The sequence below is a fragment of the Neopsephotus bourkii genome, unplaced genomic scaffold (genome assembly GCF_033783945.1).
Source record: "Neopsephotus bourkii isolate Nb327-2 ecotype Australia unplaced genomic scaffold, CSIRO-AGI_Nbou_v1 NB_845, whole genome shotgun sequence".
Lineage (NCBI taxonomy): Eukaryota > Metazoa > Chordata > Aves > Psittaciformes > Psittacidae > Neopsephotus > Neopsephotus bourkii.
The window spans coordinates 1,987,657-2,015,000 of NW_026901341.1; the positions used below are offsets into that span (position 1 = coordinate 1,987,657).

Below are 27,344 nucleotides of genomic sequence, written 5' to 3' on the forward strand. Positions count from 1 at the left end.
AGGGCTGCAGCCGGGTCGTGCCGAGGAGAAGTTTTAAGCCATTCGCAAATATTTACCCCCCTTTTCTTTTTTCCCCTCTCCTACATATTTAGCTGATGTCCAGCTGCCTCCCACGGGTGAACTCAAGCCGTCTTTACCGTGTTCCCCCTTAACGCAGCTGATTGCTTCGCGGTCTGCACTCAATAACCCCCGAGCACTTAAAAGTGGAGGTTTTATACAACTATACAGGTGTAGCCGAAGGAAATAATAGTTCTTTCTGTGGCTTTTCCGTCCGGGGTCGCTTTTTTTTTCCCTTCTGCAGAGAATTTTGGCGCCTCCGGCCCCTCCAAATTGCCTAAAACTGTAATTTTCTCCCCTAAAAAGTTTGAAGGTGTTTCTGAGTGTAGTTTCTCCGTCCCCCAGTAGACGGCACAACAGCTCAATCCTTCGGGTGCAAAACAGCCGAGTAGCTTTTTTTCTTCCTTTTAATTAATCAGGCAGAGTTTTACCCCGCAATTTTATTATTATTATTATTATTTAATTCAACGAGAAGTCTAATAATATCAATAGCAAAGGGAGAAAACATGGCATAGGCAGGGAGTAAAGGAATGCGGCGGGCAACTGAGCTAAGGGCACGTATCGGAGCGGACACCGGAGCGGAGCAGCGCTTCCAGATTAATCCCAATTAATTTAGATCGTGGGATACAAAAGTTAAATACAAAAACCTCACGCCAGCACTTTCGTGCTGCCGGGCTCGGGGGTTGTTCGGGAGGTTTAGGCCGAAATGGTCCAACTATAGCGGGAAATGGGAGGGCGCCGGCAGTCAGGGGCTGGGGCCGGCTCTGCGCTGCCTGGCCCGGGCTACTCCTGAGGTGCCACCGTGGGGGCATCCCGGCAGCCGCCGGCGGTGCTGTCCCTGAAAGGCTCCTTTTGTGTCCGGGTGCCTTCCCTCCCGCCGCCGGAGAAGTCGAAGTGACAAAAATCCCGGCCAGTAACTCATTTCCCAGTTAATTTTATTAAAGAAATTTATAGCGGTGTTTAGAAAGTTTTAAGACAACCGTAAATTTTATTGGGAATATTTTATGAAGCCCTCTATTTAATTAATCAAAGACCCCCATAACTTCTGCAAATGCCAGGGCCGGTAGTGGGGAGGTAGGGGGGAGCGAGGAGCCCCCCCTTTCCTTCGCGGACCGCTCCGCCGGTCCGGGATGGCCCGCCCCGGACTTCAGGCGGCCTCCGGGACCGAGCGGCGCTGGCTGCAGGCGGTGGGTGACCCCGGGCCGCATCCCCCGCCCGGCCCGGTTGTCTGGAGCCACAGTGGGTCAACAGTCCGGGCGCTGCGCTTCATCTGCTCCCCTAAATCCCCAGCAGTTCCCCTCCTTTTACTATCATTCCCCCACTTGGGTCTATCCTTTAATAGGTCTTTAAACAGGATTGGGGTTTGTTTTCTTTCTTTTCTTCCCCATTCCTCTTCCAAGCGTTTCATCAGGCTCTGACTTTTCGGGTATCTCCGCACGTATCGCCTCCCCTCTGCCCCCTTATCTGTAGCATTCCTGGATTATCTCTCGGCCGCCTTTCAAACGCTTTCTTCTGTGGTTTCTTGTTTGTTTGTCTCTTCTGGTTGTTCCTATTTCAGTTTTCAAATTTCAATATTAATGGTGAAAGAGCACACTTGGATGCTAATTCCACACACACCCCCCTCCTCACCACAAATCCCTGGTAGGAAGGTGGCAGGGAAGCCAGCTAGAAAACATTTGATTGTTCCTAGGTATGACTAATTCTTTCCTTAAGCTGGGAAATTCAGCCTGATTAAAAGCCTCATTTATTATCCGATAAGCAAATGGACCCAGATTCCACCTCGTGGAGGAGGCTCCCTTGCTCTCCAGACGCCTTTATTTTTGTGCTTCAGCTCAGTGCACCCCTTAGCAAAAGGCTCTGGGGGTCGGGTAGAGGGGGGGGACAGCCGGGCCCGTGCATCACCGCTCAGCGCTCCGCAGTGAGGCCGCTGCCCGGCCCGGGCACCACCAACCCCCCTCGCTCTTGACTTTTTGATTTTTCCCTTATCCCTAATTTGCTTTTTCCCTCCCTCTCCCTTTCCAGCGGGAAGCGTCAGTAGATCCCTGCAAAACAGCAAGTTTTGGCCAAAAAAATAGAAGAAATAAAGAGGCGGCAGCGGGCGAGATGCTGCGTGGGTGCTGCCGCCGCTGCCGCAGGAGCTTACCGAGACAACGCAGAACTGTCCGTTTACTCCCCAACCCCCCCTTTAATAGGTGATTAATTGCTGCTTAAATTAGGCCATTTCCCCCCCTTTTTTCCTTTTTTTCCCCTCCTTTATGGCCCGCACCTCGCGAGCGGAGAGGCGCGCAGCGCGGTTCCTCGCAGCCAGCCCCGAGAGCAATAACTGTTTGCTAATTGTAAAACCCTTATCCAGAATGAGGTTTGGGCAAACAATTTGTACGCCTGTAATTACATTGTAAAAGTGTTTTAGGCTGGGTTGCGCGGAATTAATCTTATAAAGGCCTGGTGGAGACGCTGGGAAAGGGGTTGATCTTTTATTTTTAAGGGGTTTTGCTGGATATTTTTTTCTTAGGGGGGAAAGGAGGAGGGGATGGGAGAGGGAAGAAGGGGATGAGAGAGGAGAGCAGCGCGTCTTCGGGAGCTCAGAGTCCCCGCAAGGGACCTGTGAGATGGGAACCGGGACCGAGCGCTGGTCCCCGGGTAAATCAGTGCAGAGATCAGCCCCACGGCCGTGGCTCAGCTCCCGCCACGGACGCGCGGGGCGGGTGCGGGGTAGTGGGTGAAATCGGCTCTTACCTGAGAGGTCTTTATTTCTCTCGCCGGGATAAAAGGCCGGTCCTAGCGGAAAGGGGGGCGGTAGGGAAGTACGGGGAAATCAAAACGGGTTTCTCTGAAGTTTGAGACGTGGCGGCGGGGGCCAAGCCGCTGCCGCCACCCCTGGCTCCCCGGCAGCGGAGCAGCTTCCCCTGCCTCGGGGATTTGACCGGAGCAAACCCCCTGCCACTCCCCCCCATCCCGAGGAGCTCACTCGGGAACCGCTGTACCAGGCTATCGGGCGGCCTGTTCCCCACCTCCCCTCCCGGGGTAGGGGGTGCGATGGGGCCAGGGCAGCGCTCCCCTTCAGCGCCCGGCCGGGGCTCCGCGCAGGTACGGGAAGGGAGAGAGGGAGGAAGGGACACGGCGAGCTCTCCGCTCCGGGACGGCGGGGAGGGATGGCTGTGCTTTCGGACGGGAGCGGACAGCGGCTACGCGGACGGAGGACGCCGGAGCGGTGGGGGCGCTCCCCGCGTAGGGCAGCGCGGCCGCGGAGCCGGTAGGGACGGGCGTTGGGGGGGGGGGTGATCGAACCGGGGCACCCCCCCCGCCCTCCCCGCGGCGCGCCGGTCCGAGCCCCGCTTCCCGCCCGGACCAATGGGGGCGCGGCGCGGGGCGGCGCGGCGCTGATTGGTCGGCGGCGGCGCGGCGGCGGCGGCCGGGGGCCGGGTGAGCTCACTCGGCCGGCGGCCGCGGGGGGAGCCGCCGGGGAAGGAGGGGGTGGGGGGGGAGGAGGGAGAAGGCAGGAGGGGGAGCGAGGGGCGGGCAGCGGCGCGGCCCCGGGGCGCTGCGCGGGCGCGGAGCGGGGCGGCGGCGCCGTCAGACAAAGGGGCCGGGAGAGCCCCCACACCCACCCGTGCGGGGGGTGCACACACCGGCTGGGGCGGGGAGGGGGGGGGGGCGAGGAGGGCAGGGCCGGGAGGGGGCGGTGTATCCTCCACCACCACCCCCCTCTCCCCGTCGGGGCGGGGGCGCGTCGCTGCGCGGGCGCGGGGCGGGCGGCGCGCCCCCCTGCGCCGGTGGCGGAGTTGCTGCCGCCCAGCGCATTGTGTAAGACGCGACCTGTTATGGCCACCACTACTTCCGGGTTCCCGCAGTCTGCTCCAGCCCGGCGCTGCGCTGCGCTCGCCGCGGCGGTGGCGGCGGCGGCGGACGCCCGGCAGCGCGCGGCCCGCGGCGGCAGCGCCGCGCCTCCCCCCTTCCCCCTTTCCCCCCCTTCCCCTCCTCTCCCCGCTGCCCTTCCTCCCGCGCCCGCCCCGCACGGCACGGTACGGCACGGCACGGCGCGGCGCTCCGCCCGGCACCCGCGCCCGCACCCGGCCCGCCTCCGCCAGCCGCGCCCGGCGGCCGCGCAGGGGCAGAGCGAGCCGGCGCCGGCGAGGAATTAGGAGCGATCCGAGGAGGAGCGAAAAAAACCCCCCCATCATCATCATCATCATCATAATAACCATAATAAAAGGAGAGCCGGCGCGTTTAGCGAGCCTTTTTAATTTTTAATTTTTCCCCCTCCTCTTCCTCCTTCTCTTCCTCCCTCCTCGATTTTTAATCTTTTTTTATTTTTTATAAATTTTTCTTTTTTATATATATATTTTTTCTTTTTTCTTTTTTTTTTCCTTCTTTTTCCTTTTGGGTGAGCGCGCTCGAAAATTTTAACATTTGAGGTGTCCTGCGCGGTGGGAGCACACGCAGCGGATCATCATCAGTCATTCACCACCTTGACAACCTCGCCTGTGATTGACAGCCGGAGTGGCAAAAAGCCATGAGACTTGGTAGTTGGGTTTGAGGGGCACTTTAAAAAAAAAAAAAAAAAAAAAAAAAAGGAAAGAGAGGAAAAAAAAAAAACCTGATTTGGGGAAAGGATATTTGCTTTCGCCCCGCTGCTGTCTTGGAAACGAGAGGGAGAGTAAGAGGGAGAGACAGGGAGAGAGGAAAGAAAGAAAGAAAAAAGAAGGAAGGAAGGAGGGAGAGTTGATTTTTTTTTTTTCCTTCTTCTATTTTTTTTTCTGCCTCCTTTTTTAATGCTGAGTTACCGTATCGCTTCGCTGAGATCCAGCAAGCCGAAGATTTTACTCGATTGCTTCCATTGCTGGCGACGCTAAGGGATTTTTGCATTTTTGGGGGGGGCTGAGGGGGGGGGGAACTTCGCGTTTCTTTCTTTTCACACTGGCCTTAAAGAGGATATATTAGAAGTTGAAGTAGGAAGGGAGCAAGCAGGCCGATGGCGCAAAGGGTACGTATTAACAAAAAAATGGATTTCAAATGTGAAATAATATTGAAACGTGGCTGACAGAGACGCTGCGAGAAAAGTTTCTTCTTTTTTTTTTCTTTTTTAATTTCTTTTTTACTTTTTTCCTTCCCCCCCTTCCCCCCCCCCACCCCCCTCCTCTGTGGAGCAGGGGCACAAAGCGGTGTCCTGGAGCGGGAGGATTTATCAGTTGTACTTGTAGGCTTAAAACCTGTATATATTGATATTTACTTGATTCTTTTACTCCCCACCCCGGATCTCTCAGGGAAAAGGCAAGCTTTTCTATACATTAATGACATGCAGGCATGTAAGTGAATATGTCCGAGCCTCTGTATTTGTTGGTTTTGTAGCTCTAGTCCTACCAATGTCTTTTTTAAAGTCACCAGTGCTTGAAATATTTGAATGTGTGCATGTCTCTGAGCATTTTGCTGTGTTGGTGATGATACCGCTGCACTTTCAGAGCAGAACTTCTAGCTAGGAGTAAGCACAACTTTTTTTCTCTATTTTTTTTTCTTTTATTCTTCCCTTTCCCCCCCTTTTTTATACATTCACTCACAAAAGGTGCAGTGCAATGGGCAAAGGAAAAAAACTCTTTTAAAAAAGAAATTCACTTTAATTTGAATTGGAGGTTAGCAGCATGCAGTGCCCTGTGTATTGTTGTTTCCATTTTGGGTGCGATCTCCTGGTTTTTGCTTCCAACAACCTCCTAAATTGAAGTTTTGTGTAAAAAATAAATCAGCCGGAGCCGGGTGAGCGGGGATTTGGGGAAGGGGAAAAGCCCTGCAAAGAAGTTTTCTTGCCTCATTTGCCTGCCACCCCTCCGAGTGCTGGCTGGGAAAGAAAGTTCCTCTGCTGACAACTTGCCTTTTACTCTCTCGGTCCAAGCAAGTGTCAGGGATCTTTAAAAGTGTTTATTCACACCTTCGCTTTTAATAGATGAAAAGTGGCCGTTTCCCCCGCTGCCTGGGAACCGCGTTCGCTTTTACTCCTTAATCTTTAACAAAGAAAACTTTTTTTTTTTCCCTTAAAAAAAAAAAAAAAAAAAAGGCATTCCCAAAATCCCGAGAGCCCAGGCAAACGTTTCCAGCCTTTCGGCTTTAAAAGTGTCTTCTCTCGGAATTGCTGAAAAAAAACCCAAAATAGCTACTTTTTAAAATTTTAATTATTATTTTTTTTTTTCCCTCCTTTTTTTTTTTTTTTTTTACCGCTGCTGAACTTTCCGCATCCTCGCCGGGTTAGGTACCTGACTTCTTATCAGCGGGAAAAGTTTAGCGGAGGGAAGCTCGGGCTCCGTGAGCCGTTTCTATTCCCGAGGAGGGTTTGAGAAGTTTGGGGATGGGGAATTCCCCCCCCCCCCCCCTTTGAAAGTCATTTATTATTTATTATGATTATTTCTCCTCCGCCCCAGGCTCGGAGGAGCTTGGGCCGTGCTGGGCTGAGCTGCTCCGGCCCCGGTGCTCCCCGGGGCGGCGTTTCCCTCGCCGGGGCCGGCGGTTGCACCGGGAGCGGGGCGGTGGAGCGGGGGGGAAGGAAGAACCGGCGGCGCGGAGCCCGGGCGCACCCCGGGGGGAAGCGGCTTCTCCCGGTGGGCGGAGGAGGACGGGGACCCGGCGGCCGGTTCTGCTGCCGGGGTGCTGCCCGCCCCCCCTGATGCCTGTCCGTTCTCTGTGCCCCGCAGTACGACGAGCTGCCCCACTACGGCGGCATGGAGGGGGTGGGCATCCCCACCACCATGTACGGGGACCCCCACGGCGCCCGCCCCATGCAGCCCGTCCACCACCTCAACCACGGGCCGCCGCTCCACTCTCACCAGTACCCGCACGCCGCGCACGCCAACGCCATGCCCCCCGCCATGGGCGCCTCCGTCAACGACGCCCTCAAGAGAGATAAAGATGCCATCTACGGGTAGGTGCCGCGCAAGGCTCCGCGCAACCTGCGCGGGATGGGCCGGGGAGAACGCGGACGGGGGGTGCGAGGCGGGCTGCTTCCGCGCGGGATGGGGATGATGGGGTTGAAGGGCGGTAGGGTGAAGGGAGCGCCGCGCTGAAAAGGCCCATGTTCTTTATTAGTAGTAATAGTATTTAAGAGAGGGGAGAGAGTGCTGGGGTGCCCCTCGCATGGGTAGCAGTGGGAGGGATCCCTAAAATAGGAGCCGGATCTCGCTGGATGGGCAGCAAGCTTCACCGCGGGGAGGAGGAAGAGAAGGGAGAGGAGGAAAATAGTATTCCCAGGGCACAACCTGCGCCGGGTGCTAAATCTCTGCAAGGAGTTCGGGAGTAGGGAGAGTTTGGAGCACTTCGCCCAACTTTCCACTTTGTTTGTCTCTCCTTGTGCTATGAAGGAGAAAACTCCAGAGACGCTCCTCTAAACTTTTGCCTTTTTAATTTTTCTTTTATTTTTTTCTCTTTTTAAAACTTTTTTTTTTTCCACCCGACAGCATTGAATACTTCTCAATGCGGCAACTTGCAAAGCGGTTTCTAGGCCGTTGCGATGGGAGCTGATGGGTTACACTGGGCGGCAGATGCCTTTAAAATGAATCTGCCCGTCTTGAGTTTGAAGGGAAGTTTAAGAGCCTTTTAAAATCGCTCTCAAAACAGTGAGCAGAAAGGGGAGGGGAAAAACAAATCACATCGTTCAGTTTCTTTATCGGTTTATATCAGAAATCTGTAGGACTGCTTAAAACGGTACCCTCCAAAAAACAAGTATGAAGCTGTCTGGGACAAAAAACTGAGCTCCCTGTTATAAATATACATATATATGTGTGTGTGCGCCCACGCTTATTTATTTATTTAAATTATTAAACGGCCGAGGGAACCAGATGCACACGCAGCCTTTCTCCTGGGGAGGCTTTTAAAGCTGGGAGAGCCCAAAAGCACCTGGTTCCCTGCGGGAGGCAGCAGGCAGAGGGGCAGGCAGCGGGGCCGGCAAGGCAGAGGGAGAGGCAGGCGGCAGGCAGCAGGCAGAGGAGCAGGCAGCCCGGCTGGCCAGCACCTGCCGGTGGGTCGGCTTGTGTGGAGCTGGGTGTTAATAGGGTGGGTGCATGGGTATAGGGGCTTGTTTATTTTTCTGATTTGGATGAGGGTTGTTTCTTTTTCTGGTTTTCTGGGTCTTTTCCCTCCCGTCTCTCCCAGCAAGTCCTCCAGCAGGAAAATGGGAATTAAAAGCATGAAAGGCAGAAGTGTATGTCCAGAGGTTTAAATTTATTATTATATTATTTTTCCCCCTAAAGACAAGGAAAGTTAATTCAAAATGGCTGCTGGAACCGGCTTGGGTTTTATTCTTGGCTTGTCCTAGGGTTTTATTAACAATATCTGCGGCCAGAGAAACGCGGACAGGCCGGGGAGCTGCGGGGCTCCCGGCCGGGTGGCTGCGGGAAGGGGCCGGGAGGCGGCGGCGGGGAGGAGCGGAGCCCCTTTGGTGGGTGTCCCCCTCCCTACGCACACTGCTGCGGGACTAACTATTGTTGTCTTTGGTCTTACTTTTTTGTTTCGTTATGATCTTTTTTTTTGTGTCCCCCCCCCTCTGTGTGTGTGACTATTGTATTTTCTTTCAGACACCCCCTGTTCCCTCTTTTAGCACTGATTTTTGAGAAATGTGAATTAGCTACATGCACACCCAGGGAGCCCGGGGTAGCGGGAGGCGATGTTTGCTCCTCTGAGTCTTTCAATGAAGACATAGCAGTGTTCGCCAAACAGGTCAGCAAAAACGGGTTGAAACAGTGTAAGAGGGGAAAAAAAAAAAAAAGGAATCGTAACGAGAAAAACAAGTCTGTGTTGAGATAAAGATGCGCGTTTCCCCCTCCCCCCTCTCTTACTGCAAGAGGCAGAAAGAAAACAACCCAAGCAAACCAAAAAAATACGGGGAAATCACGGCATTTACCCCTTCCCTAACGAAACGAGCTGGTGGGAGCGGGCAGTGCCCGGCCGGGAGCTCTGCTGCGCGGCTCCCGCCGGGCCGGGGCTCGGCCGGGGAAGCTCCGGAGGTCCTTTTTCGGTGTGTTTGATTCACTTGCTCAAGTGTTTGGCTGATGTACTAAAAACCCAGCAGTCAGGGCTTTGCACGGAAGGTTACATAATGGACCCGACAGTGTAATGAAGCAAGAAATAATAACGTCTGCTTTCTCTGCTTCCATATTTCAAATCTTTTTTATTATTATTTCCCCCCCCCCCCTTTTCCTCCCCTTTCTTATATTTAGATACGAGCAGAGAAACCCCTCTTTTCCTCTAATCCTGAACTGGATAACTTGGTAAGAGTTAACACTACTTCTTCCTCTCCCCACCCCCACCCCACCACCCTCCCTTCCCTTCCCATTTATTTTTTATTTTTTTTTTAACTTCTGTGTCATCTGGAGAGGTGGTTTTGGTGGTGCTAAATTGACGATTTCTCACGTGGATCTTTATTTTTCCTTTAATTATGATGATGATGGTGATTTTTATAATTACAAGTAAATACGGTGCAGGAATTGCATGGAAGTGAAAAAAAAGAACCCATAAGGATCTAGATAAAGAAAGCCCCATCCGAAGGGGAGCTTTCGGGCTTGATGGTGAGCTCGCCAGCCCAAGAGGAGCGTGGATTTATCCATGCTGTAGCCAGCCCCTCCACGCACCTTTTAGGCAGCTCGATGGGAAGCATCGAGGATGGCTGTGGCTGGAGATGCACCCTTGGATAACTCGCCGAAAATGAGGTCTTTTCTCTCTTTCTTTATTTCCCTTCAAGATAAACAAATATCGTGCCTCCTCTGTAGGAGCCTTGCTCCCGCTTTAGCAGAGCGCAGAGCCAGAGATGGTGTTTAGAGGATGTTGGGTTTTCTTTCAAGGAAATGTTTATGATCCGTATAATTTAGTTGCTTCATTGCAATAGGTTTTTTCCCCTCTTTTTTAAGTTAACTCTAGATCGCTTCTCGTTAAACAGTGCACAAAGCCACCGCTATTAAGTTTTAGTGTTATTGCCATAAATCAAAACAACTTTTTATTTACTACTAGAGAAAAGTCAAGCTACAAAGTGCGGCAGGGGCGGCTGTGGGGAATGTCCCCAAATCCAGGAATGAGATAAATACTCGTGTTGTTTGTATCTTTGCAGATGATTCAAGCCATACAAGTATTAAGGTTTCATCTGTTGGAATTAGAGAAGGTAATTTTTGTCTTTCTCTTTCTTCCTCCCCTGTTTCAGTACTGCTGAAGTTCAGGCTTCTGGTAAATTTGCATAAATGTCTTTCTTTCTGGTAATTAGTGTCAAGACCAATCTTGGCGTCCATTTCTCTTCGCAGTTTAATTACAATTTCAGCCTCTAAACCCGGGCTCTCGAACGCCCAGGCCTTGTGTTCATTGTAATACTTTACTGGCTTTGTATAAATAGTTGCAGGTCTGTGGTGCTGCAGATGAGACTCGAAATGGTTGTTTCAGCCAAGCCCCTGAAATCGTGATTTAAGAAAAAAATAATAAAATGATTTTATTGAACTGGTGGTGGTGGGGAAGAGGCTTTGGTCGCAGTCACTTGGAATGGAGAATTTATGATTTCTTTTTTTTTTAAGAGCCATCTGCAGGTCAGGCTCAGGGCGCGGATTGTCCTGTAACATTTTGCAGAGACAAAGCAGAGTTGATAGTTGTGTCTGTCTCTTGTTCCTGGGAATATTGTACACCTCCGAGCAGAAGAAAGAGATTGCAGCCTAAATGCAGAGGGGTTTTTTTTTCCTAGCTATTTTGGAATTCTTAGGAGGGAGAATGCTAATTTCTAAGAAGGCGGTGTCATCCGAGCTCACATTAAATTGGGAGTGTGCTCTGGTTTCCTGAGGATTTTTTACGTGTCATTGATAGCTGGCCTAGAAGAGAATTCCCTTTCTCCTAAAAATAAACATTTTGAGAGGTTTTTAAATAGTTGAAAAGTTTCTCGGGAGCCTCAGCCACTTTATCTAACCATAACTGGCAGGTTGTTCTCCGTCTACCTGAAATGTGTTCAAATCTGCCCATTAATAGAGGTGGCTCAGGTACGATTCTATTAGAGCGGCTGGGGATTTCAAGGCGTGAATGCCTGTGATGTATTTCAGCCCAGTGCATCGGGATTTTTTCTTTATTCTTTTTTTTGTTAAATCCTTTTTCCTGTCCTCATACCCCATTGGAAAGGGTTTATGGTGAAATAACTGGATGAAATTAAATAGTTTACCTTAAATGTCACCCATGCAGGTCACCTCTCTAATGGCCACAGCTCCGGGAGCAGATGAATTTAACACGGGTGTTGAATATGTTGTAGCCTGTGAATCATCTTGTCACTGTCAATTTTCTGGGATATCTCTATTTTGCGAGAAAAGAAAGTTATTCCTAATTCTGGATGCGTCTAGAGGTCTCAGGGGGATAATTGCAGTGTGTTTCCCCTGTTTAGGACTTTTGATGTCACAGGGGTGAAGGGGGGAGACTGGTTGCACTTGTCAATTTTACTTATGTATTCCTGATTATATTTTCTTCCTTTTTTCCTTTTTTTTTCCCCCTCCTTCCCTCCCCCCCCCCCCTTTTTTTTAACCTTTGTCATAATGTAGGTACACGAATTATGTGACAATTTCTGCCACCGGTATATTAGCTGTTTGAAAGGAAAAATGCCTATCGATTTGGTCATAGACGATAGAGAGGGCGGATCAAAATCGGACAGTGAAGACATAACAAGATCAGCAAATCTAACAGATCAGGTATGATCTCCCCAACGCCGCACACGCTGAAATTTGTATGCAGATCGCTCGCTGGGTCACTACGCCTCCTTTTATTATTTGCATATGATTAACTCCCTTTTAGATAAATTTCCATCGAAATGAAAATTTTTGAATAATGTGGCTATTATTGCTTCATTAAGGCTTGCTCCCGGATTCGACCTGGCGAGATGAGCTTGTAAAAGCATCGCCTGCAAACTCGACCTGTTTCTTGTCGCTTTTAATTTTTGTCTTTATTTTATTTACCCTTTGCAATAATGGAAGTGGTATCTGTGAATCGCTGGCTTCTTGGTGGCTGAGGAGAGGAAGGGCTGGAGCCGTTGCCCAAAATAAGAATAAAATCCGAGATAGGTGGTCTGGGGAAGACAGAGAGGGTTTGAAATCTAGCAAATACTGGCTATTTTCCTCCCGTCTCTACGGTTCATTAGTCCGTCTTGTCAGTTTTCCTTGGCCAAACGCTTTTAGACTTCAGTGAACATTGCTTTGTGCACGCCTGCCTGCTGCAAATGCGTCCATTTTATTTTACTTAATAGAAAAAAAAAACCCAAACCCAAAAAGCCAACAAAACCCGGAGAAAATCGAACTGGACCCAGGTTTTAAATTCTTTGCCTTGATCAGTCAAGTTTTCACACCCTCTCTTCAAAAAAAAAATAAAATATTTTAACCCCAAAACTAAGCCAGGAAAGCCTTGCGTAGCTATGATGGTGTCCAGGTTTTGCCTGGGACGGCTCAAACCTTTAATGCCGGCTGTAGCTAATGTGGGAAATGGGAACGGCTCGCGAACCCCCGGCTGTCCCCTCTCCCCTTCTCCTGTGTCTGTCTGGTCACTGGGTTTAGGCTGTGATCCTTGCCTTTTAAATGGCAGTGTTTTGGGCTAATTCAGGAGGTGCCCAGAGCTAAAATAAGATCCTGGATGATGGAAGTGGCCGAGATTTGGCTTTTTTTTTCCCCGAGTTGAGTAAAACTGCAGTGTTTCCCCAGTCGCTTTCCTTTCTCTCAACCGAGGGGTAGCAACGCTTTGGCTGCGAGAGAGGGGACCTGAACACACACTAAAAAAAAGATAAATCCCCGAGTAAAACCCCCTCAAGTTATGTCTTCTTGATGATCAGTTTCGTAAATAGAGTCTTAGGAGTGATCAGCTCCCGACTCTGGAGGTTTCCTTTTGTTCAAGCGAGGCGCAGCCAAGCAGACAGGAGTTTCCTCAGCCGTTATCTCCAGCACTGTCAACCAGGAGTTATTTTCTGAGATTACCAACAGAAAGGTGCGTTGCCTTTGCAGCGTGGGCACTATCTTAACTATTTTCTCCTATCTGCCAAAGGCTATCGGGCTGCTGGTAGTGTCGTGACAGGGGGAGGCAGGCTTGGAAAGGCATGAACTTTTACAAAGGGGGTTATGTGCACAGAGGAAGGGGTTTTTGGTATTTTCTCCCCCTTCGTTTTGCTGCGGAGGGCGGCGCGGCAGGGAGGTGCTCGGCGGTCCGAGGCCGCGGGAGATGCTTCCTGGGCCGCGGGAGATGCTCGGGAGACCGGCATCCCCACGCAGCGCCTTAGAGAGAGGGGAGCCCTGCAGCGGGGGTCTAGCTGAGGGACACTCGGCTCGCTGCTGTTGAATAAAAATTGTAATCCAACAAGTCTAACTAGAAAATGGGTTTCTAAAAGCTCTGGAGTGCTGGGTACATAAAGCTATTTGAGCAAATTACAAGAATCGCTCAGGGGCACGAATGAAATCAACACTTTAATTGCCTCCAAAATGAAGATTTATACCCCATTTTCCCAACGAATCATTATTTTATTAAAGTGAAAGCTAAAGAAATGAAGCTATAGTTTTGGGGTTGTCGGGGGTGGGGGGTGTTGTGTGGTCGTTCCCCTCCTCCCCCCCCCCCCTTTTCTCCTGGAGCGCGGAGGTTGCGCGCCGGGCGCCGGCCCCTCTCCCGCTGCGCGGGTCCGGCTGCGCACCGCCGCGGGGCTCAGCCTCGGCACCGCCCGCTTGCAAGGGCCCTGCGCCAGCCGCGGGAACCGGCGGGGGGTCCGGGGGCCCCGGCTCCTCGCCAGGCAGCGGGATGCGCAGCCCCGCTGCCGCTATCTGTCCGCATCCACGAAGCTGCGCGGGGAGCGGGGCTTTGCATTCCCCGTCAGAGGGAAAAGGCGCAAAAATGAGCCTGTCCCCTTCAGCTTCCCGCACCCTCCTGGTCGATGAGGCGGCGCAGGGAGGGCGAACGGCTCAAGGGGGGCCGCGGAGGTTGCGCGTAGAGGAAGGGGAGTTATACTGGGGCTTGCGCGGCCGCCCGCGCCCCAGGTAAAGTCCGGTGCCAAGCCCGTCCCCGGCGAGGCCGGCAGTATCTGGGCCCTAATGGTTAAATAATAAGGTGTTGAGTGCTTGTCGGTGGGGCGGCTAATGAGGATGTCGCTCCGCGGTGCGCGTTTATGGAAGCGCGGGCGCGCAGGGCCGGGCAGTGGGAGAGGGGCAGGGAGGGCTGCCCCTCTGCAGCTCGTGAGAGTAGGGAAAGAGTAAGTATGTAAAAGCTTTTATTATGGGTTTAATTGCATTTTCTTATATTGTGGCAGTAAAGGTTACAGTTAACAGTTTGGGGGGGAGGGTGTTATTTATTGGTTTCCCCTTATTTATCCTTTCCTTATAGGCCCCTCAATGCCAGTGCCTTTAAGTCCCCCGGTTAATGGAAAGCAATGACACTAATGCTAGATTTTGCAAAGTAAAGCCCCATAACACTAACCATTGTTCCGTGATTTAACTAGCTCAGTGGCAATAGGTCACTAAAATAGCATCCTTCTCCCACGGGCACGACCCCGAGGCCTGCCAGGGTGGGACCTGCAGAGTTGTTGTTTATCATTACGGCTCCAGAAGTACAAGGATGAGTTTGGGGGGCGAAGGGGGGTGCTGGGGATAATTGAACTCAAGATCAAGCAGGCCCCGGAACTTTTAAAAGGCCCTAGCTGAAGGATTGCACCCATCTTCAAAAGTTTCAAAATAAACCTTTTTTAATCATTAGCTTTGCAAACATTTGCATGTTTTACTTTTCAAATGTTTGGCGGAGCCTGGAAAGATTTTAAACACAGCTGTTGGGTGATGCGACTGGGAAAACTGCATCCCATGAAAAGAACCCTAAAGACTGCCTGTAGTCAGATAGTGGGAGCTAAGTTTCTTAGGTAACCCTAAACTATTACCATGGGGCTGTTTTATTGAAGCCACATCACCTTGGCACCCAGGTGCTCTAGTCCCGACTAAAAATTCCCCTATGAGAGCGTGTCTACAGAAAGCCTTTAGAAAGTCCTCTGAGGAAAGGACAGTATAAAGTAGCCACCACATCCAAATAAAGTACGTTAGCAGCATAAGATAGATTTTATAGGGACAAAACAGTATTTTCTTACAGTAAATAAACTCTTTGAGCAAATCCGTGGTAGTATTACTTGACAAAAATTGTAACTTAATAATGCACAAGCCAATTACATGTGCAAAAACTTTTAAAGGCAAACCGGCAAAGAGCCAAATTCCTATAGGGACTAGAAGGGAAATGATCAAAAAATGAACATGAAATAAGACTTCCTGTAAGAAGGTCCATAATTCAACATTATTTGACTCCACTGTCAGGGAAATTGTTGAAGGATAGTAAACTGATACTAGAGTCTCAGTTATTTTTGTTACAGTCTTAAATGTTTGCAACTGTGGCGTTTTAGATGGCCCTTCTTGGGTGATAGTATATCATATATATATATGTATATAATAAAGCAGCACTTCTATTTATGTTGCAATAGATGTTTTTTTTTAATGCACACAGTTGCAGAGTTTCTGTGAACAAAATGCAGGCAGACAGCAGCTTTTTTTTATTAATGGAAGAAATTACTTAAAATGTATTCTTTATGAAGAAAGAATCATAAACTGGAATGCAATATGTAGCATATCTGAAGGTGGAGGGGTTGTTTAGGGGATCGACCTGCTGTGTCTGGGCTAACTTTCCCAAATACTTCAAATATATTAGCTATAACCTGCAGCCAATACAAAAGTAATGCCTTGGGGGAAAAAATATACTGGGAAATACTGTTTTACTGGGGGGCTTCTTCGCATGGTAAAGCCATGTATGGTTTTAAGGGAGGGAATTAAGACTATTGATGTCCTCTGTATATGTACTCCCATACTGTAGGAACAGGCATGAAAATAATAGATGCGGTGCAGAGGGTGTAAGGTAGAATTTATTTCTGCATAATAAAAGAGTTACAGCAAAGCAGGGCTCTGAGGAGGACCAGTAAAATAACATTTAAAAGACTCAAAATTTCATTTTCTTCCTCTGACTTCATGCCACCTCGAGCCAGTGAATCCTGTTTTTGTTTGGTTTCGGGTGATTTTTCTTCCTGTGATATTTAGGAGCTGTTAACACGCCCGAGTTTGGCAGACTATTTAATGTAAAGATAGGACATGTTAATTTATATTCTGGACCCGTTCACTATGGCTGAAATGGTATATAAGGTTTTCTTTGCTCTCCATTTCTTTAAGCAAGTACATCGGTTGTTAAGTAGATATGAGATCGGATAGATTTGCTTTAATTCATAATTTCAGTTCAATAATCTTTGCTGGTTTGTTTCGGGTTTTGTTTTTATTTAAGTCATTCAACAGCCCGAATGCAGCCGTCCTTACAGCTGGGTGTAATATTCGCTGCCTTCCTTAAGCTGCCTGCTCAGGCCTAACTTCCGTGTAAAGATTCTCAAGCGGAAGTTACGTTTTGTTGTAAAGGATAGTTTAATTCCCTAATATTTTGCATCTGTTTCAATGTCAGACCTAGCAGGGCTGAGTTTAAACCCCAGGTAACACTGGAACTCGTCCTAAGCATTTGCGAGCGTATCCCAAAGAGTTCCCGTAAGCGGGAGCTCACGGCATATTTGCGTTAGGGACCGTGGGTTGTTGTTTTGGGACAACTTAGAGGTTTGCAAGGAAGGTGTGGAAGAATGAGGTTTACCTTCAGCTTAACCTTTATGGCTGAGGGTTTGAGTCTTCCCTGGCCGCTTGCCCACAGGTAGCTGTAAAGGTGAGCAGCTCTGCCTGTGAAAGGGTTATTCCAGCCCAGAATGGGCAATATTAGCAGGTAAAACCCCCCAGATTATATTGTACTCAATCAAAATAAGTAGGCATAGGTCGTGCTGATAAATACCACTTTAAAAAGCGGCGAAAATCCGGCACAGCTTCTTTAAATTAGGGAATCTTTGTTTTGTTTTGTTTTGCGTTTCTGTGTTGGGGTTTTTTGGTCATGTGAGCGTGCAGTTAGGAGCTATCTTGTGTAATCTAAACAAACTTAAGAAAAGAAAGAGGAGGGTTGTTTCTGGTTCTGGAACTGTTTGCTTGGGGGGGTTGTATGGGAGAAGGAGAGACTGGGGTGTGCTGCAGTGTCACCTCATGTCCTCGGCGTGTTACCTTCCTCTCCTGATGCTCCGTTGCTCCAAGCGAGCTTTGACTTGCATGGCAAATCTGGGAAACAGTGCTCATGTTTGGATGTTTTTCCCTGCAATCATAGCAATATTTGGAGAGGGTATCTCTACCAGAGCGCACGTTTTGTGTTTTGTCTTGAGTATTTCTGTCCCTGATTAATGGCCCCATATCTAATTCACTGCTAATATTCTGTAACATGACATAAAGACAACTTGCCGGCAGTTGGTTCAGCTCTTCTTTGCATGTTTAGTGTGGTTGCCTTTTCCCTCTTAATACCTTGAAAAGGGAAAAAAAGGAGGTGTATCCTAAGAGCATGAATCCCTGCAGGCCAGTGTCCTCCGGGCTGCTGGGGATCCCTGGAAAGTTTCAGCCCCTCTGTGGTGGTGGAGGGGGTCTGGTCTCTGTTAGTGAAGGGGGTGCTTGGCACGAGGGATCCCCATAACCTCTGCTTGTTCATTGAGTTGCCTTGTTGGTTGTTGCCGTTTTGCCTTTATGTATTTATTTTCTGTGTATGTATCTAAGAGGTGAAGAGCGACGGGGAGATTTCAGGCTTACGTGGGTTGTGCGTAAGAAGGTGATAGCGCAGGCAGTGAGTGGTTTCTGGGGATTATTGGATTTTGGATAAAGGTGGTTTGAGATTCATTGTAGACGTGTGGGCAAATGTTGAAAATCTAAACGTTGGCAAGGTGAATTAAAAACCCCTCTGAGTTTGTCCTGAAAGCAAAGAGCCTGTTTGCAATTAGCTAAAAAAAATAAGAATTAAAAGTTATAATACAGAGACTGCCATTTCCTTGCTAACTTGTGGGGCATAAGGAAGGTAGGATGAAAAGAAATGGATTTATGCCCAAATTTGGCCATTCTTTTGCCGGCGTCGGGACAGGCTGCTGAAAGTCACAATGGCTTCTTGTTTTGCAAGCGTCTTCTTCTTTTACAAGTGTCTTCAAATCCCAGCCAGGTGCCCCGCTGAATAAATGGGGTTTTTTTTCCCCTGTTCGGAGGTTATACGTTAATTGTCCATGAGTTTTGGGGATCAATAAGGGGATAACTGTGAAAGGCAATGGCACATAACAAGCAGGAAGTGAGATAGGCTGATCTAATGGTTCCTGCCTGGCCTCAAAAACTCGATGAATCTGTGGGTTTGTCCACGCAAGGACACTCAGGAGAGGTAAGACAAATTGATTGGGTGTAAAATTAAAGTGCATTAGTTAAAGTGCATTGCACTATTGTGTGGATGCTCTCATTCAGAAGTAAAGTGGCCTTAGTTCACTTTAGCCTAATCCCCTTTGGAGTAGGCCACTTTTCTTTTGAATGAGAACATCCACATTAACTTTTAGTTAATTCGTCTTCCCCAAGTGTCCTGGCGGCCTCATGCCCGCCGCTATGGAGAGGTCCGGCCGGTCAGGCGCTGGCTCCGTGTGAGCTTTAAGTAAGCTTTTCGTTAGCTATATTCACCTCCGCAGCAGCACTTAACCGCTGGCGGTCATCATTGCCCCGACCGGGGCTCTGCGCCCTCCTCTCGCTCCCATAGCTCAAGAGGTGTTTGTTGTTTTTAATGCTGCCTAGGGGAAAAAAATGGGAAGCTTTATGGTGTCAGGGATAGGGGGATGGATTCTGCCGAGGTGGCACAGGCAAGGGCTCAGCTGGGCTGTGAGTAAGGCTGTCCGCACCCTGTCCAAGGAGGCTGTGGTTTGGGCATTGCATTTCCCAGGTGAATATGGCATTAGGCTTCCCCTGGTAACCGTCCTCCTCTCAGTAACCTGAGCGTTTTGTTTTGTGATGGTGGTTTGCTGTCCTGACGCGCTCCCTGCATGGATAGTTTCTTCCATGTCCACTGATAAGCCAGCTTTGAAGGACAGTGAGGAAATCTGGATTAACTTTTTTTCAGCTGAGATTTCCAACCGTAAAGCCAAGATCGAAAACTAACTTGTAGGAGAACTAATTTATCTGGTGAAAATAATCGTGGTAAGATATATTTGGAAGCTGTTTTATATTCTTGCGTGACATTCACTGAGCTGGAGTTTTTGTTAGAGGTATTTTTGGGTGTCTTCTAGAGCTTATAAGTAACCCATTTATTTACTTTTCACTGGATAAGCCGTGTGTGCAAGAGCTGCACCGTGTCACACGCTTGCCGTTGCCCCTTCCATTCGTAGTAAAATTTACAAGGCTTCTTGCATTAGTAAGCAGTTTGCTATTGGAGCCTTTCCTAGAAATACAGAATTCTATTTCACCAAAGTATTGTCTTTCCTCTTCAATCAGAGCCGAGGTGAGCTGTTTTCTCAAGGACTCTCCAGACATCTATATGATATTCCCACTTGGGCAGATCATCTCCAAAACTGCATTACTTACTCCTCCGTTCTGAAGGGCCATTGCAGTAAATTAAAATTCTCTTATTAACATCACTGGGATTTGAATTTGGCCAGCTAATTTTGTTTGCAGCTTTGGCTTTTTTCTTTTTTCTTTTTTTTATGATAAAGCAAATATATATCCAGACACTCTTTGCTGAAATAAACCGTCCAACAATAACAGGGGTAATTCTTCATTTGCCTAAAAGAACTGCCTTTTTTAACTTCAGGAATACATGACCAAGAGTAAAGCTACAGCTGATGCCATCACAGGCAGTGTACTGTATTCAAACAGCTGTACAAAATGAAAAGCTGTGGTATTAATCCTGCCATTCACCGTTTATTTAAGTTTTCCAAGCTTCTCTCATATGGGCATGGCATCAATACCTAATTATGCCTCCATTAGAGTTACTGGGCCCTTAATACAGAAAATTATTGTATTTAAAATTTGGAAAGCTGCATCGATGTAATCTAAGATTCTTTCAGCTGGCACACAGTCAGGGCAGGCAAACTTTACTTTGTAATTTTCTTTTCATTCATTTGGTCTTAAGGTTTTGGTCTGGTTTTGTTGTGATCAAGAAGGTCAGATCATCGCTGGTGTTTTTAATGCTGGCTTTAAATAGCTTCATTTAGGGCTGTGTAGCTCTAGGGAGGGGAGGGGAAGAGCAGATTAAAAACTCCACGGCTTTGTCTGTCCTGTTTGCCAGGGTGCAGGGCTGCGGCCGTCTGTGCAAATAGAAATGGTAGAAATGAATGTCTGAAGCCTGGTGCAGAAGGAGTTTGGTCTCATTAGCGCAAGCTGTGGTTTATCTGTGGAAATGAAAGCCCTGAACCCTCTCTTGGCTGTCCACATGCTACCATTTCTGTTGGGTTGGGGTGTGCAGAGGTGTCCCAAGTCTCAGGTGGGATATCACCTGCTTGCTGATGCTTGGCAGCAACACGAGGTGCAGCTCTTGCATGCTCGCCTGAGACCTGGCTCTATTAGTAAGCTAAGGATTAAATGGCCAGCCCCTTGCTAGAAACAATCCTGGGAGGGCATGAATGCTGGAGACTCAGTAGATGGCACTTTGGTTTTAGGCTTGAGCCAGGGCAGAGGACCCCCCTGGCCCATTTGGTGCAGGCACAGGGATGTGCTCTGCCATGGTAGCCTTGGCCCCCGAGCTCCTCCAATTGCCCCTATGCCACAGAGGTACCTTGTGTAGGTAGAGTTGGCCAGATAATTTATGAGGGGAGTGTCCCTGTGGCTTGCAATTTGTGAACCTTCTCTTGCATACTGTTGTGCAGTGTTATGGGAGAGTAGCTCTGCTGCATCCTGGACACAGTGGTGTTTCAGTGATGGGTACAGCTGTGTCACCATGAGGCTGTTTGAAGTCACAACTTGGTGCTCTCACTCGCTTGTGTTCTTGCAGGCTTTTTTGGGCAGTGCTTGACATTAACAGTGGCTCTGTGCCTATGTGACGCCACTGGGCATCACTGCAGCAGGAGGATGACAATGTTGGGGGGAGAGAAGCCTTTCAAGCACACGGGTGCATTGGTGGCAGGCAGCTTCCCTGCACTGCCTGCTCTTTGCAGGGATGCTGAGGAAGAGGTGCCTGGTGTTTGCATGGATGCTTGGCACAGCCCATACACAGTGTGGCTGCTGTGCTTGAGCTATTCATTCCCCTCTTTGCCCCTGTCTGCCCGGAGGATTTTCCAGCTGTGTTACCCCAGGAGACTCCTGGCCCTCCTCCCTGTTGCGCCAGCCAGTTTTACTAGCGTGGCTTCCACCTACTAGGGGAGCGTCGTTGTGCTTTGCTCATGTCCCTAAGGCCCATGGCAGTGCTTCGTGGCATGGCTTTGTAGAAGGAGTGTGGTATGTACGAATGCCTCTTGCTACATTTGTATAACCCCTGTGAGGGATCTCTTTCTTTATTACTATTCCGTAAAGCCGGAGTGATGGTATGCACGTGACTAGTATGTGCAGGGAGGATTAATTTTGTCCTTAAATGCAAGTGTGTGCATAGAGCTGGGGTTTGGTCCACAGTAACAAGTGTTTGAGAGATCCTTTAGGTGAGAACTGATACAGTGATGCTGGAGGGGCAGGGGAGGGGAATGCCACTCTGCTGATGGCACAAGACCGGAGGGGAGATGTGGATGCTCTTCCCAGGTCTGTCGCTGATACTTTGGGGTGCGATGATTAGTTGCTCAGGAGCTGGGATTTTCTACTTCTCTCATATAATCAGGTAGGGTTGATACCTAGGGTTGATACCTTAATTTATATGTCACATAGTGATAGCAGAGTATAAGAGATTGATAAGAATAAAAAGTGATATGTTAAAGTAATTAATTATTTCACTCTGTGGATAGTTGAAAGAAATAGCATAAGGAAAGCAAAATGTTTGTTGGGGAAGAACTATGCTGAATCGAAAGGCTGAAGGTTGTTTTTGGTGGCTTTGTGCTTTGGTTTTAACCACTTCTGCCTGCTGGCTTCTGAGTAATTACCACTTTAAAAATGTATTTAAAGGAGGGAGGGGATAAACTTAAACACTGGATGGAATAAGTGGCAGTGGCAGCAGTAACTTCTGCAGAAGGAGCAGAGCTGTGGGGTTGACCGGAAGTATTTGTGGGGTCCCAAGGTCTGCCCATCCCAAGGCACAGGTCCATGTGAGCCATGCCATGCCGTGAGCCCTACACTGCTACAGGCCTCACTGGGCACTCTGAGACCTCCCTGGGAGGCCCAGCGAGGCCACACAGACCTCGCAGTCCAACTTTTTCGGGTGATGCTGGCAGCCAGCCGTGCTTATGAGTGTTCCTCAATGAGCGGGTGGAGGCGTTGGGGAGCCACGGCCACCTCAGCCTGGTGAACCACCCCTGGAGCTCGCTGTCCTCTGGCTTCCGCAGCCCAGGCTCGGTGTGTTTTGTGGCCGCTGGCTCGCTGGCATGCGGCTCACAGAGCCAGGCCACTCGGCCGCATCTGCCTCGCTGTAGACTGGGCTTGTTGTGAAAGGGTAGAACGTGGAGGAGCTGATCTGTGGAAGAGTTTGGCCATGAACGTTGGAAAATGTGAATCACGGGGATTCCAGTTTTAAGCCTTCTGGAGATAACGGGCAGCACGTACCAAAGTGCGTGACTTGCAGAGAGCCTTAAAAAACAAGGCGGCACCCTTGAGATTAAGCAAACGTTTTATAATCAGGAACATATTTTATGCCCAGCGCAGCCTGTGCAGGTATCGGATCCATTCAGATGAAAAGGTGTAGCTGGAGCTTACCTAATTATACTGCAATTTAATTTTGGTGTTGAACACCACTGCGAGGCGAGCGGGCTCTTGAATCCTGCTAACAATGTGCCGTAATCAAAATACGCTGACTCTGAATGGCGTCTGTTGTCAGTTAGCTTAAAAGACCATTTGATAGTTGTGACATACGCTGGGTGTTTTTGCTTGTGACGGAGCTGAAATGAAGTATGGCTGTGGCAGAGCGAGGGCTGTGCTTGTGCCTTCTCTCCCCAAGAAGCCCCGGTTAGGCTGATGGGATGCTGGAAGTTGGAGCCAGCATTGAAGTGCATGTAAAAAAATTTGAAGCAGATGGCCCAAAGGGTTAATTTTGTCTTCCCAGGAGATGCTACCCCCAAAATCTGTAAGGAGAACACTTAAAGATCTGGGGTTTGCTATAAGTAAAGACTTGCTGTTTGCCTGCCCTCAGATATTCAGGATGAAATGCAGATCTCTCTGAAACCCCGACTCCTGCCAAGGCTGCCTGCTGGGCCCCTGGTGGAGGAGAAGGGAGAGAGGTGGGAGAAGTTGAGGGCTCCCTCTCACCCCAAATCTGCATGTCCAAGTCAGGTTCAGGACCTCAGCCAGCCATCTGACAGCTTGTGGTGTCTCAGTCGGACCTGGGTGTCTAGCAGGTACTCTTCTAAATGACTTTTAACACGTAAACGCAATAAAAGGAAGGGATGGCAGATGCTCATTTTCTGGCTAAGTGGTGAGGCATTTTTCCTGTTTACACCTTTGGAGGAATCATTACATGAAATATTGAACAGGAAACTCTTATTTGTCTCTGAAGGCCTTTTTCCTGGTCTAGAAAGATGTGGAAAATACTCCTATTAAATTCAGTAGGAGCCAAGGAGGATTAACACACCTCAAGGCCTTGAACACCAGCCTTCAGGAGGTAGCGGTGTCATTTGGGGCTGACTTTGTGCATGTTTCTGCACGATATTAGGCTTTAAAAAAATCTATGTGGAACAGTGATTTTATCTACCCTGACTGCGAAGCTGTGTTTCCTTGTGTTGAGAAAGGGATGGGGATTAATGCTATCTAGCGATATGGCTCTTATCAAAGGGAGGAGACAGGTTTACAATGCAGGGTTGCTCTAAATAGAAAGTACTAGCTGGTGTTTGTTATGTGGGAGACAAAAACCCTGCATCACCATCAGCTGGCTCAGTTAACCTGGCTGGGCAAGCAGTGTTTACTGTTGAGCTGAGATAAAAATTGAGGAATGGAGTAAGATCAATCAAAAATGAGACCGTTGCTGCTCAGGCTTCATGGGTGTCCATCACGGCTATCCCATGCAACACCCATCAATGCCAGAAGCAAAACCAGAGGAGTAACTGAGCAAATGGATTTGGCTTTTGTTGTTGTGGAGGTGTTTTGGGTGGTTCTAAGTCCTGTCTCCCGTAGAGGGACTTTGGAGATGGTTCCCTAAGCTCAGCAGGTTTGATTTCATCATGGGCAGACAGTGATGGGCCTGTGCTTCTGGCAGAACACAGCCCAGGCTGTCTCTGCATAGCAGTGAGCATGCACACAAACGCACACAAGTGGGGTTTCTTTCCGAAAGTGTTTCCTCTGCAGAACTGATGGGGCTTTGGTGCCTCCTGGAAGAGAAAAGCTGTGGTTTTTCCCCTTCCTTTTTGTCTATGTGTCCCACCCAGTCTGACGATCTCCGTTTTACTCTCCTTTAGTTTTTTTGTGGTTTATGCTTGCTGCTTCTAATTATTCTTTTTCCTTTGGAAAGCGCTATCACCCTGTCCTTTTACACTCATGGTTTTCTTTTCCATTCAGCCAGAATTTAGGACTTTCAGGCCCTTTCCTCTCCTTTCCCTGCCATACCCTCTTCTCCTTCATGCTCTGAGGGTACAGAGGGGATTGGAAAGCTTTGCTGTGTTAGAAGTATCTATGTGGGTATACATTCATGCTGCACAAAGATGTTAGCTCCTTCTCTGAACTTGGGTAGGTTCAGCAATGAGTTGCAATAGCATGGCTAATGGAGAGAGGTAGCATTTTTTGGTGGATGTTGGTTTGATGGTCTTTGCACTGTGCAATGTTAGTTGTGCCTCTGGTCCCTCCAGCTGAAATCCTGGCCTTACGAGAATAAGTGGTAGAAGTCCTGTTTATTTTCACTTTTGCATCATCTGTGGTATTTGCATTGGTACCCACTCTCATTTCCTTCTATCGATTTGTCTCAGAAATGTCCCTATGTTGCATGCATAGAGACAGCTTAAGTATTATTTTTCCTATGCAACTGCAAAGAGTCAGAGAAGAGTTTTACCCTCATTTAAAATAAGGGGAAACTAAAGATAGAAAGCTTATGACTTTTCTGGGGCTAGGAAGGGAATCCAGGTCAGAGATGAGACTTCCATGCAGAATTTCTTCTGCTTTTGGGTCCAACAGACCCTGCTGCTTCTAATGCTGTAAAGGTTTCCATCTGTGCACAAGTCATCCTTGCTGTGCTGCTTAGTTGCAGGCAGAGTTATTGCCTGTCTGTCATTTCAGCGACCTTATTTCTGTAGACTTGGAGCACCTCTTTCCCATCCGAACCTGGTATTTGTGCCTTCGGTGATGTTCTATTAAAAATAATTCACCTCTGAATCAATGTTGCATGGGCAGATCATGGAAGAGTTATTTGCACCAAAAAGCAACTGTTTTGCAGTATTTTGATGTTCCTGCACATACCATTTATTCTGATTCCCTTAGTTTTAGTTGTATGCACATGATGTCTCTGCTTGGCTTTGCCAGGCTGGGAGGTGGGATTACTGGCTGCTGGCTGGCAGCATCGGTTAGCCCTACAAGGAGATGTTCGAATGGCAAAGCCATGAGTGGATCCTGTCAGAAAATCAAGGTAGTCACGACTGTGGATTTTATGGTCCTCAAAAGCGTGCACTTGACAGAGATTGTAATAAACAACGTTTGTGTGTAGAATCTAGGAAATACATGGCATTATATTTTTAACATTATCAAAGTATATTTTTAGTCCTGCTTACCAGTTCGTATTTTTCAAGGTTTTCTTCCTAATTAGGAAAGCATTTTAAAACTTTCTTTTATGCTGTGTGGGAAGCAGACTACCTGTGGCTTATTCCTAACCGTGCTGTCTAGAAGTAAAGTGGGATACAGCTTGTAGATTGCAAAGAGCAGGTCTGTCTGTTGTGTAGCTCTAGATTCGGCATCGGTACTATGGATTATATACTTAAGGTATTGAGCAGCCATATTGAATGTTTTCCTCAAGCGAGGTTGGGGACATCAGTATAGCCAACAACCAGAAGGATAAGCTATGCAAAAAGTAAGTCCTTGCTAAATAGATGGGTTAAGTTTGTAGGAGACAAATGCAATGCCTTCGTGAAACAACTTCATTTTCACTTGAAGTTCTTGCCTGTAGTGAGCATAAGTATTTCCTAACATAGTGGGTCACTATCCTCAAGAGGCTTGGGGGAAGGTTTTTAAAAGGGAGGAGTTGGGAAAAATCTGAAGATCTTTTAAAACGTAACGCATTACTTTTTTTCCTAATGAATAAGTATTTAATTTAGGAAAAGAAAAATATGATAAAACAATAATCCCAAATTATGTTGACAAATTGCTGGCATCAGCTTAGTTCCTCCAGGGTGAGGGGATGAATGATTATACCTGCAGCCAATTCTCTCATAGCCTGAGGAACGGAGGTTCGTCCAACAGGTGAAGGAATTAGCCGTTCCCTGTCTCCAGTTGTTACACAAACACAAATGAGCCCACAAGAGGGCTGTGCTCACAAAACTTTTGAGAAGATATATATCAAAAGATGCTGTAATAGAAAGTGATATATCACCTGGAATAGAAAGTGATTTCTTTTATTTATGTACTTATGGTCAAGCCTTTTGTTCCTTGACCAGGACCTCTTTTCTGTGCCTTTCCACATGCTTGGTGCTCAAAAAAATCCGTTTTATTCTCTAACATAAGCAGAAAGCAGTGGTTTCCCCCGCTGTGTATTAGTGTTAACTTGACTCAAAGCCCAGCTGTTGTTGGATTGCCGTAATAAGTGTATGTAATGTTATTTATATTGACTCTCCAATTTAGCCATTAACCATATAATTTTGTCTGTAGCTTTTTTGTTTATTAAGGCTTGATGTTCACTGTGACACAAGTCAATAACTGCTCCAGAGGCCTCATTAGATGTGGTCCTCCCTTTGATGGGGCTGTTGTGCTGGTACCTGCTAGGGATTATGCTTTTCAACCCAGCACATCCCCCAAGTGGATGAAGCACCTGGTAATGGTCATGGAAGCCAATTGGTGCTTCTGGGATCACTTAAATACACAGACTTTTTTTGTTGCTTCCTTTCCTTCTTTCTTTCCTTTTTCTTCTTCTTACTTTTTTTTTTTTTCTTTCCTGGCTTGTATCGGAGTACTCAACACGCTTCAGAACCAAAACAAAAGTCAGGAAATGTATTTTGAATGCTGTGGGATAAGATAAAACATCCCTTGTAGAAGGTCTTTTGCCCTTAAAGTGGTACAGCATTAGGACACCTGAATCCTCTTTTATTTTAAATCAGTCATGCGACCATGACTCGAATCAGTCACTAGCCGGACCATGGTTTT

The 27,344-nt window shown here is 48.3% G+C and overlaps 1 protein-coding gene and 1 long non-coding RNA gene across 8 annotated transcripts in view; one reads left to right on the forward strand and one right to left on the reverse strand.

Annotated features, from left to right (window-relative positions):
- Window positions 1-975: 975 nt before the first annotated feature.
- LOC133213758 (uncharacterized) lies at window positions 976-2,927 on the reverse strand. The gene is made up of 2 exons (XR_009725874.1): window positions 2,794-2,927; window positions 976-1,606 (listed from the first exon to the last, which is right to left on the reverse strand). It is a non-coding gene; the product is annotated as an uncharacterized LOC133213758 (long non-coding RNA).
- Window positions 2,928-2,954: 27 nt separating this feature from the next.
- MEIS1 (Meis homeobox 1) overlaps window positions 2,955-27,344 on the forward strand; it is a 108,476-nt gene continuing 84,086 nt past the window's right edge. For 2 of the 7 annotated variants that reach the window (XM_061356234.1, XM_061356239.1), the window contains exons 1-6: window positions 2,955-3,144; window positions 6,735-6,961; window positions 8,610-8,751; window positions 9,252-9,302; window positions 10,136-10,186; window positions 11,586-11,732. In XM_061356234.1, coding sequence (XP_061212218.1) covers window positions 3,094-3,144; window positions 6,735-6,961; window positions 8,610-8,751; window positions 9,252-9,302; window positions 10,136-10,186; window positions 11,586-11,732 — 669 coding nt within the window. In that variant the 5' untranslated portion in view covers window positions 2,955-3,093. Of the gene's footprint in view, window positions 3,145-3,457; window positions 3,481-4,132; window positions 5,042-5,214; window positions 5,364-6,734; window positions 6,962-8,609; window positions 8,752-9,251; window positions 9,303-10,135; window positions 10,187-11,585; window positions 11,733-27,344 lie in introns of those variants that run through there. The other 5 variants (XM_061356237.1, XM_061356236.1, XM_061356240.1 and 2 more) reach the window with 5 other exon arrangements.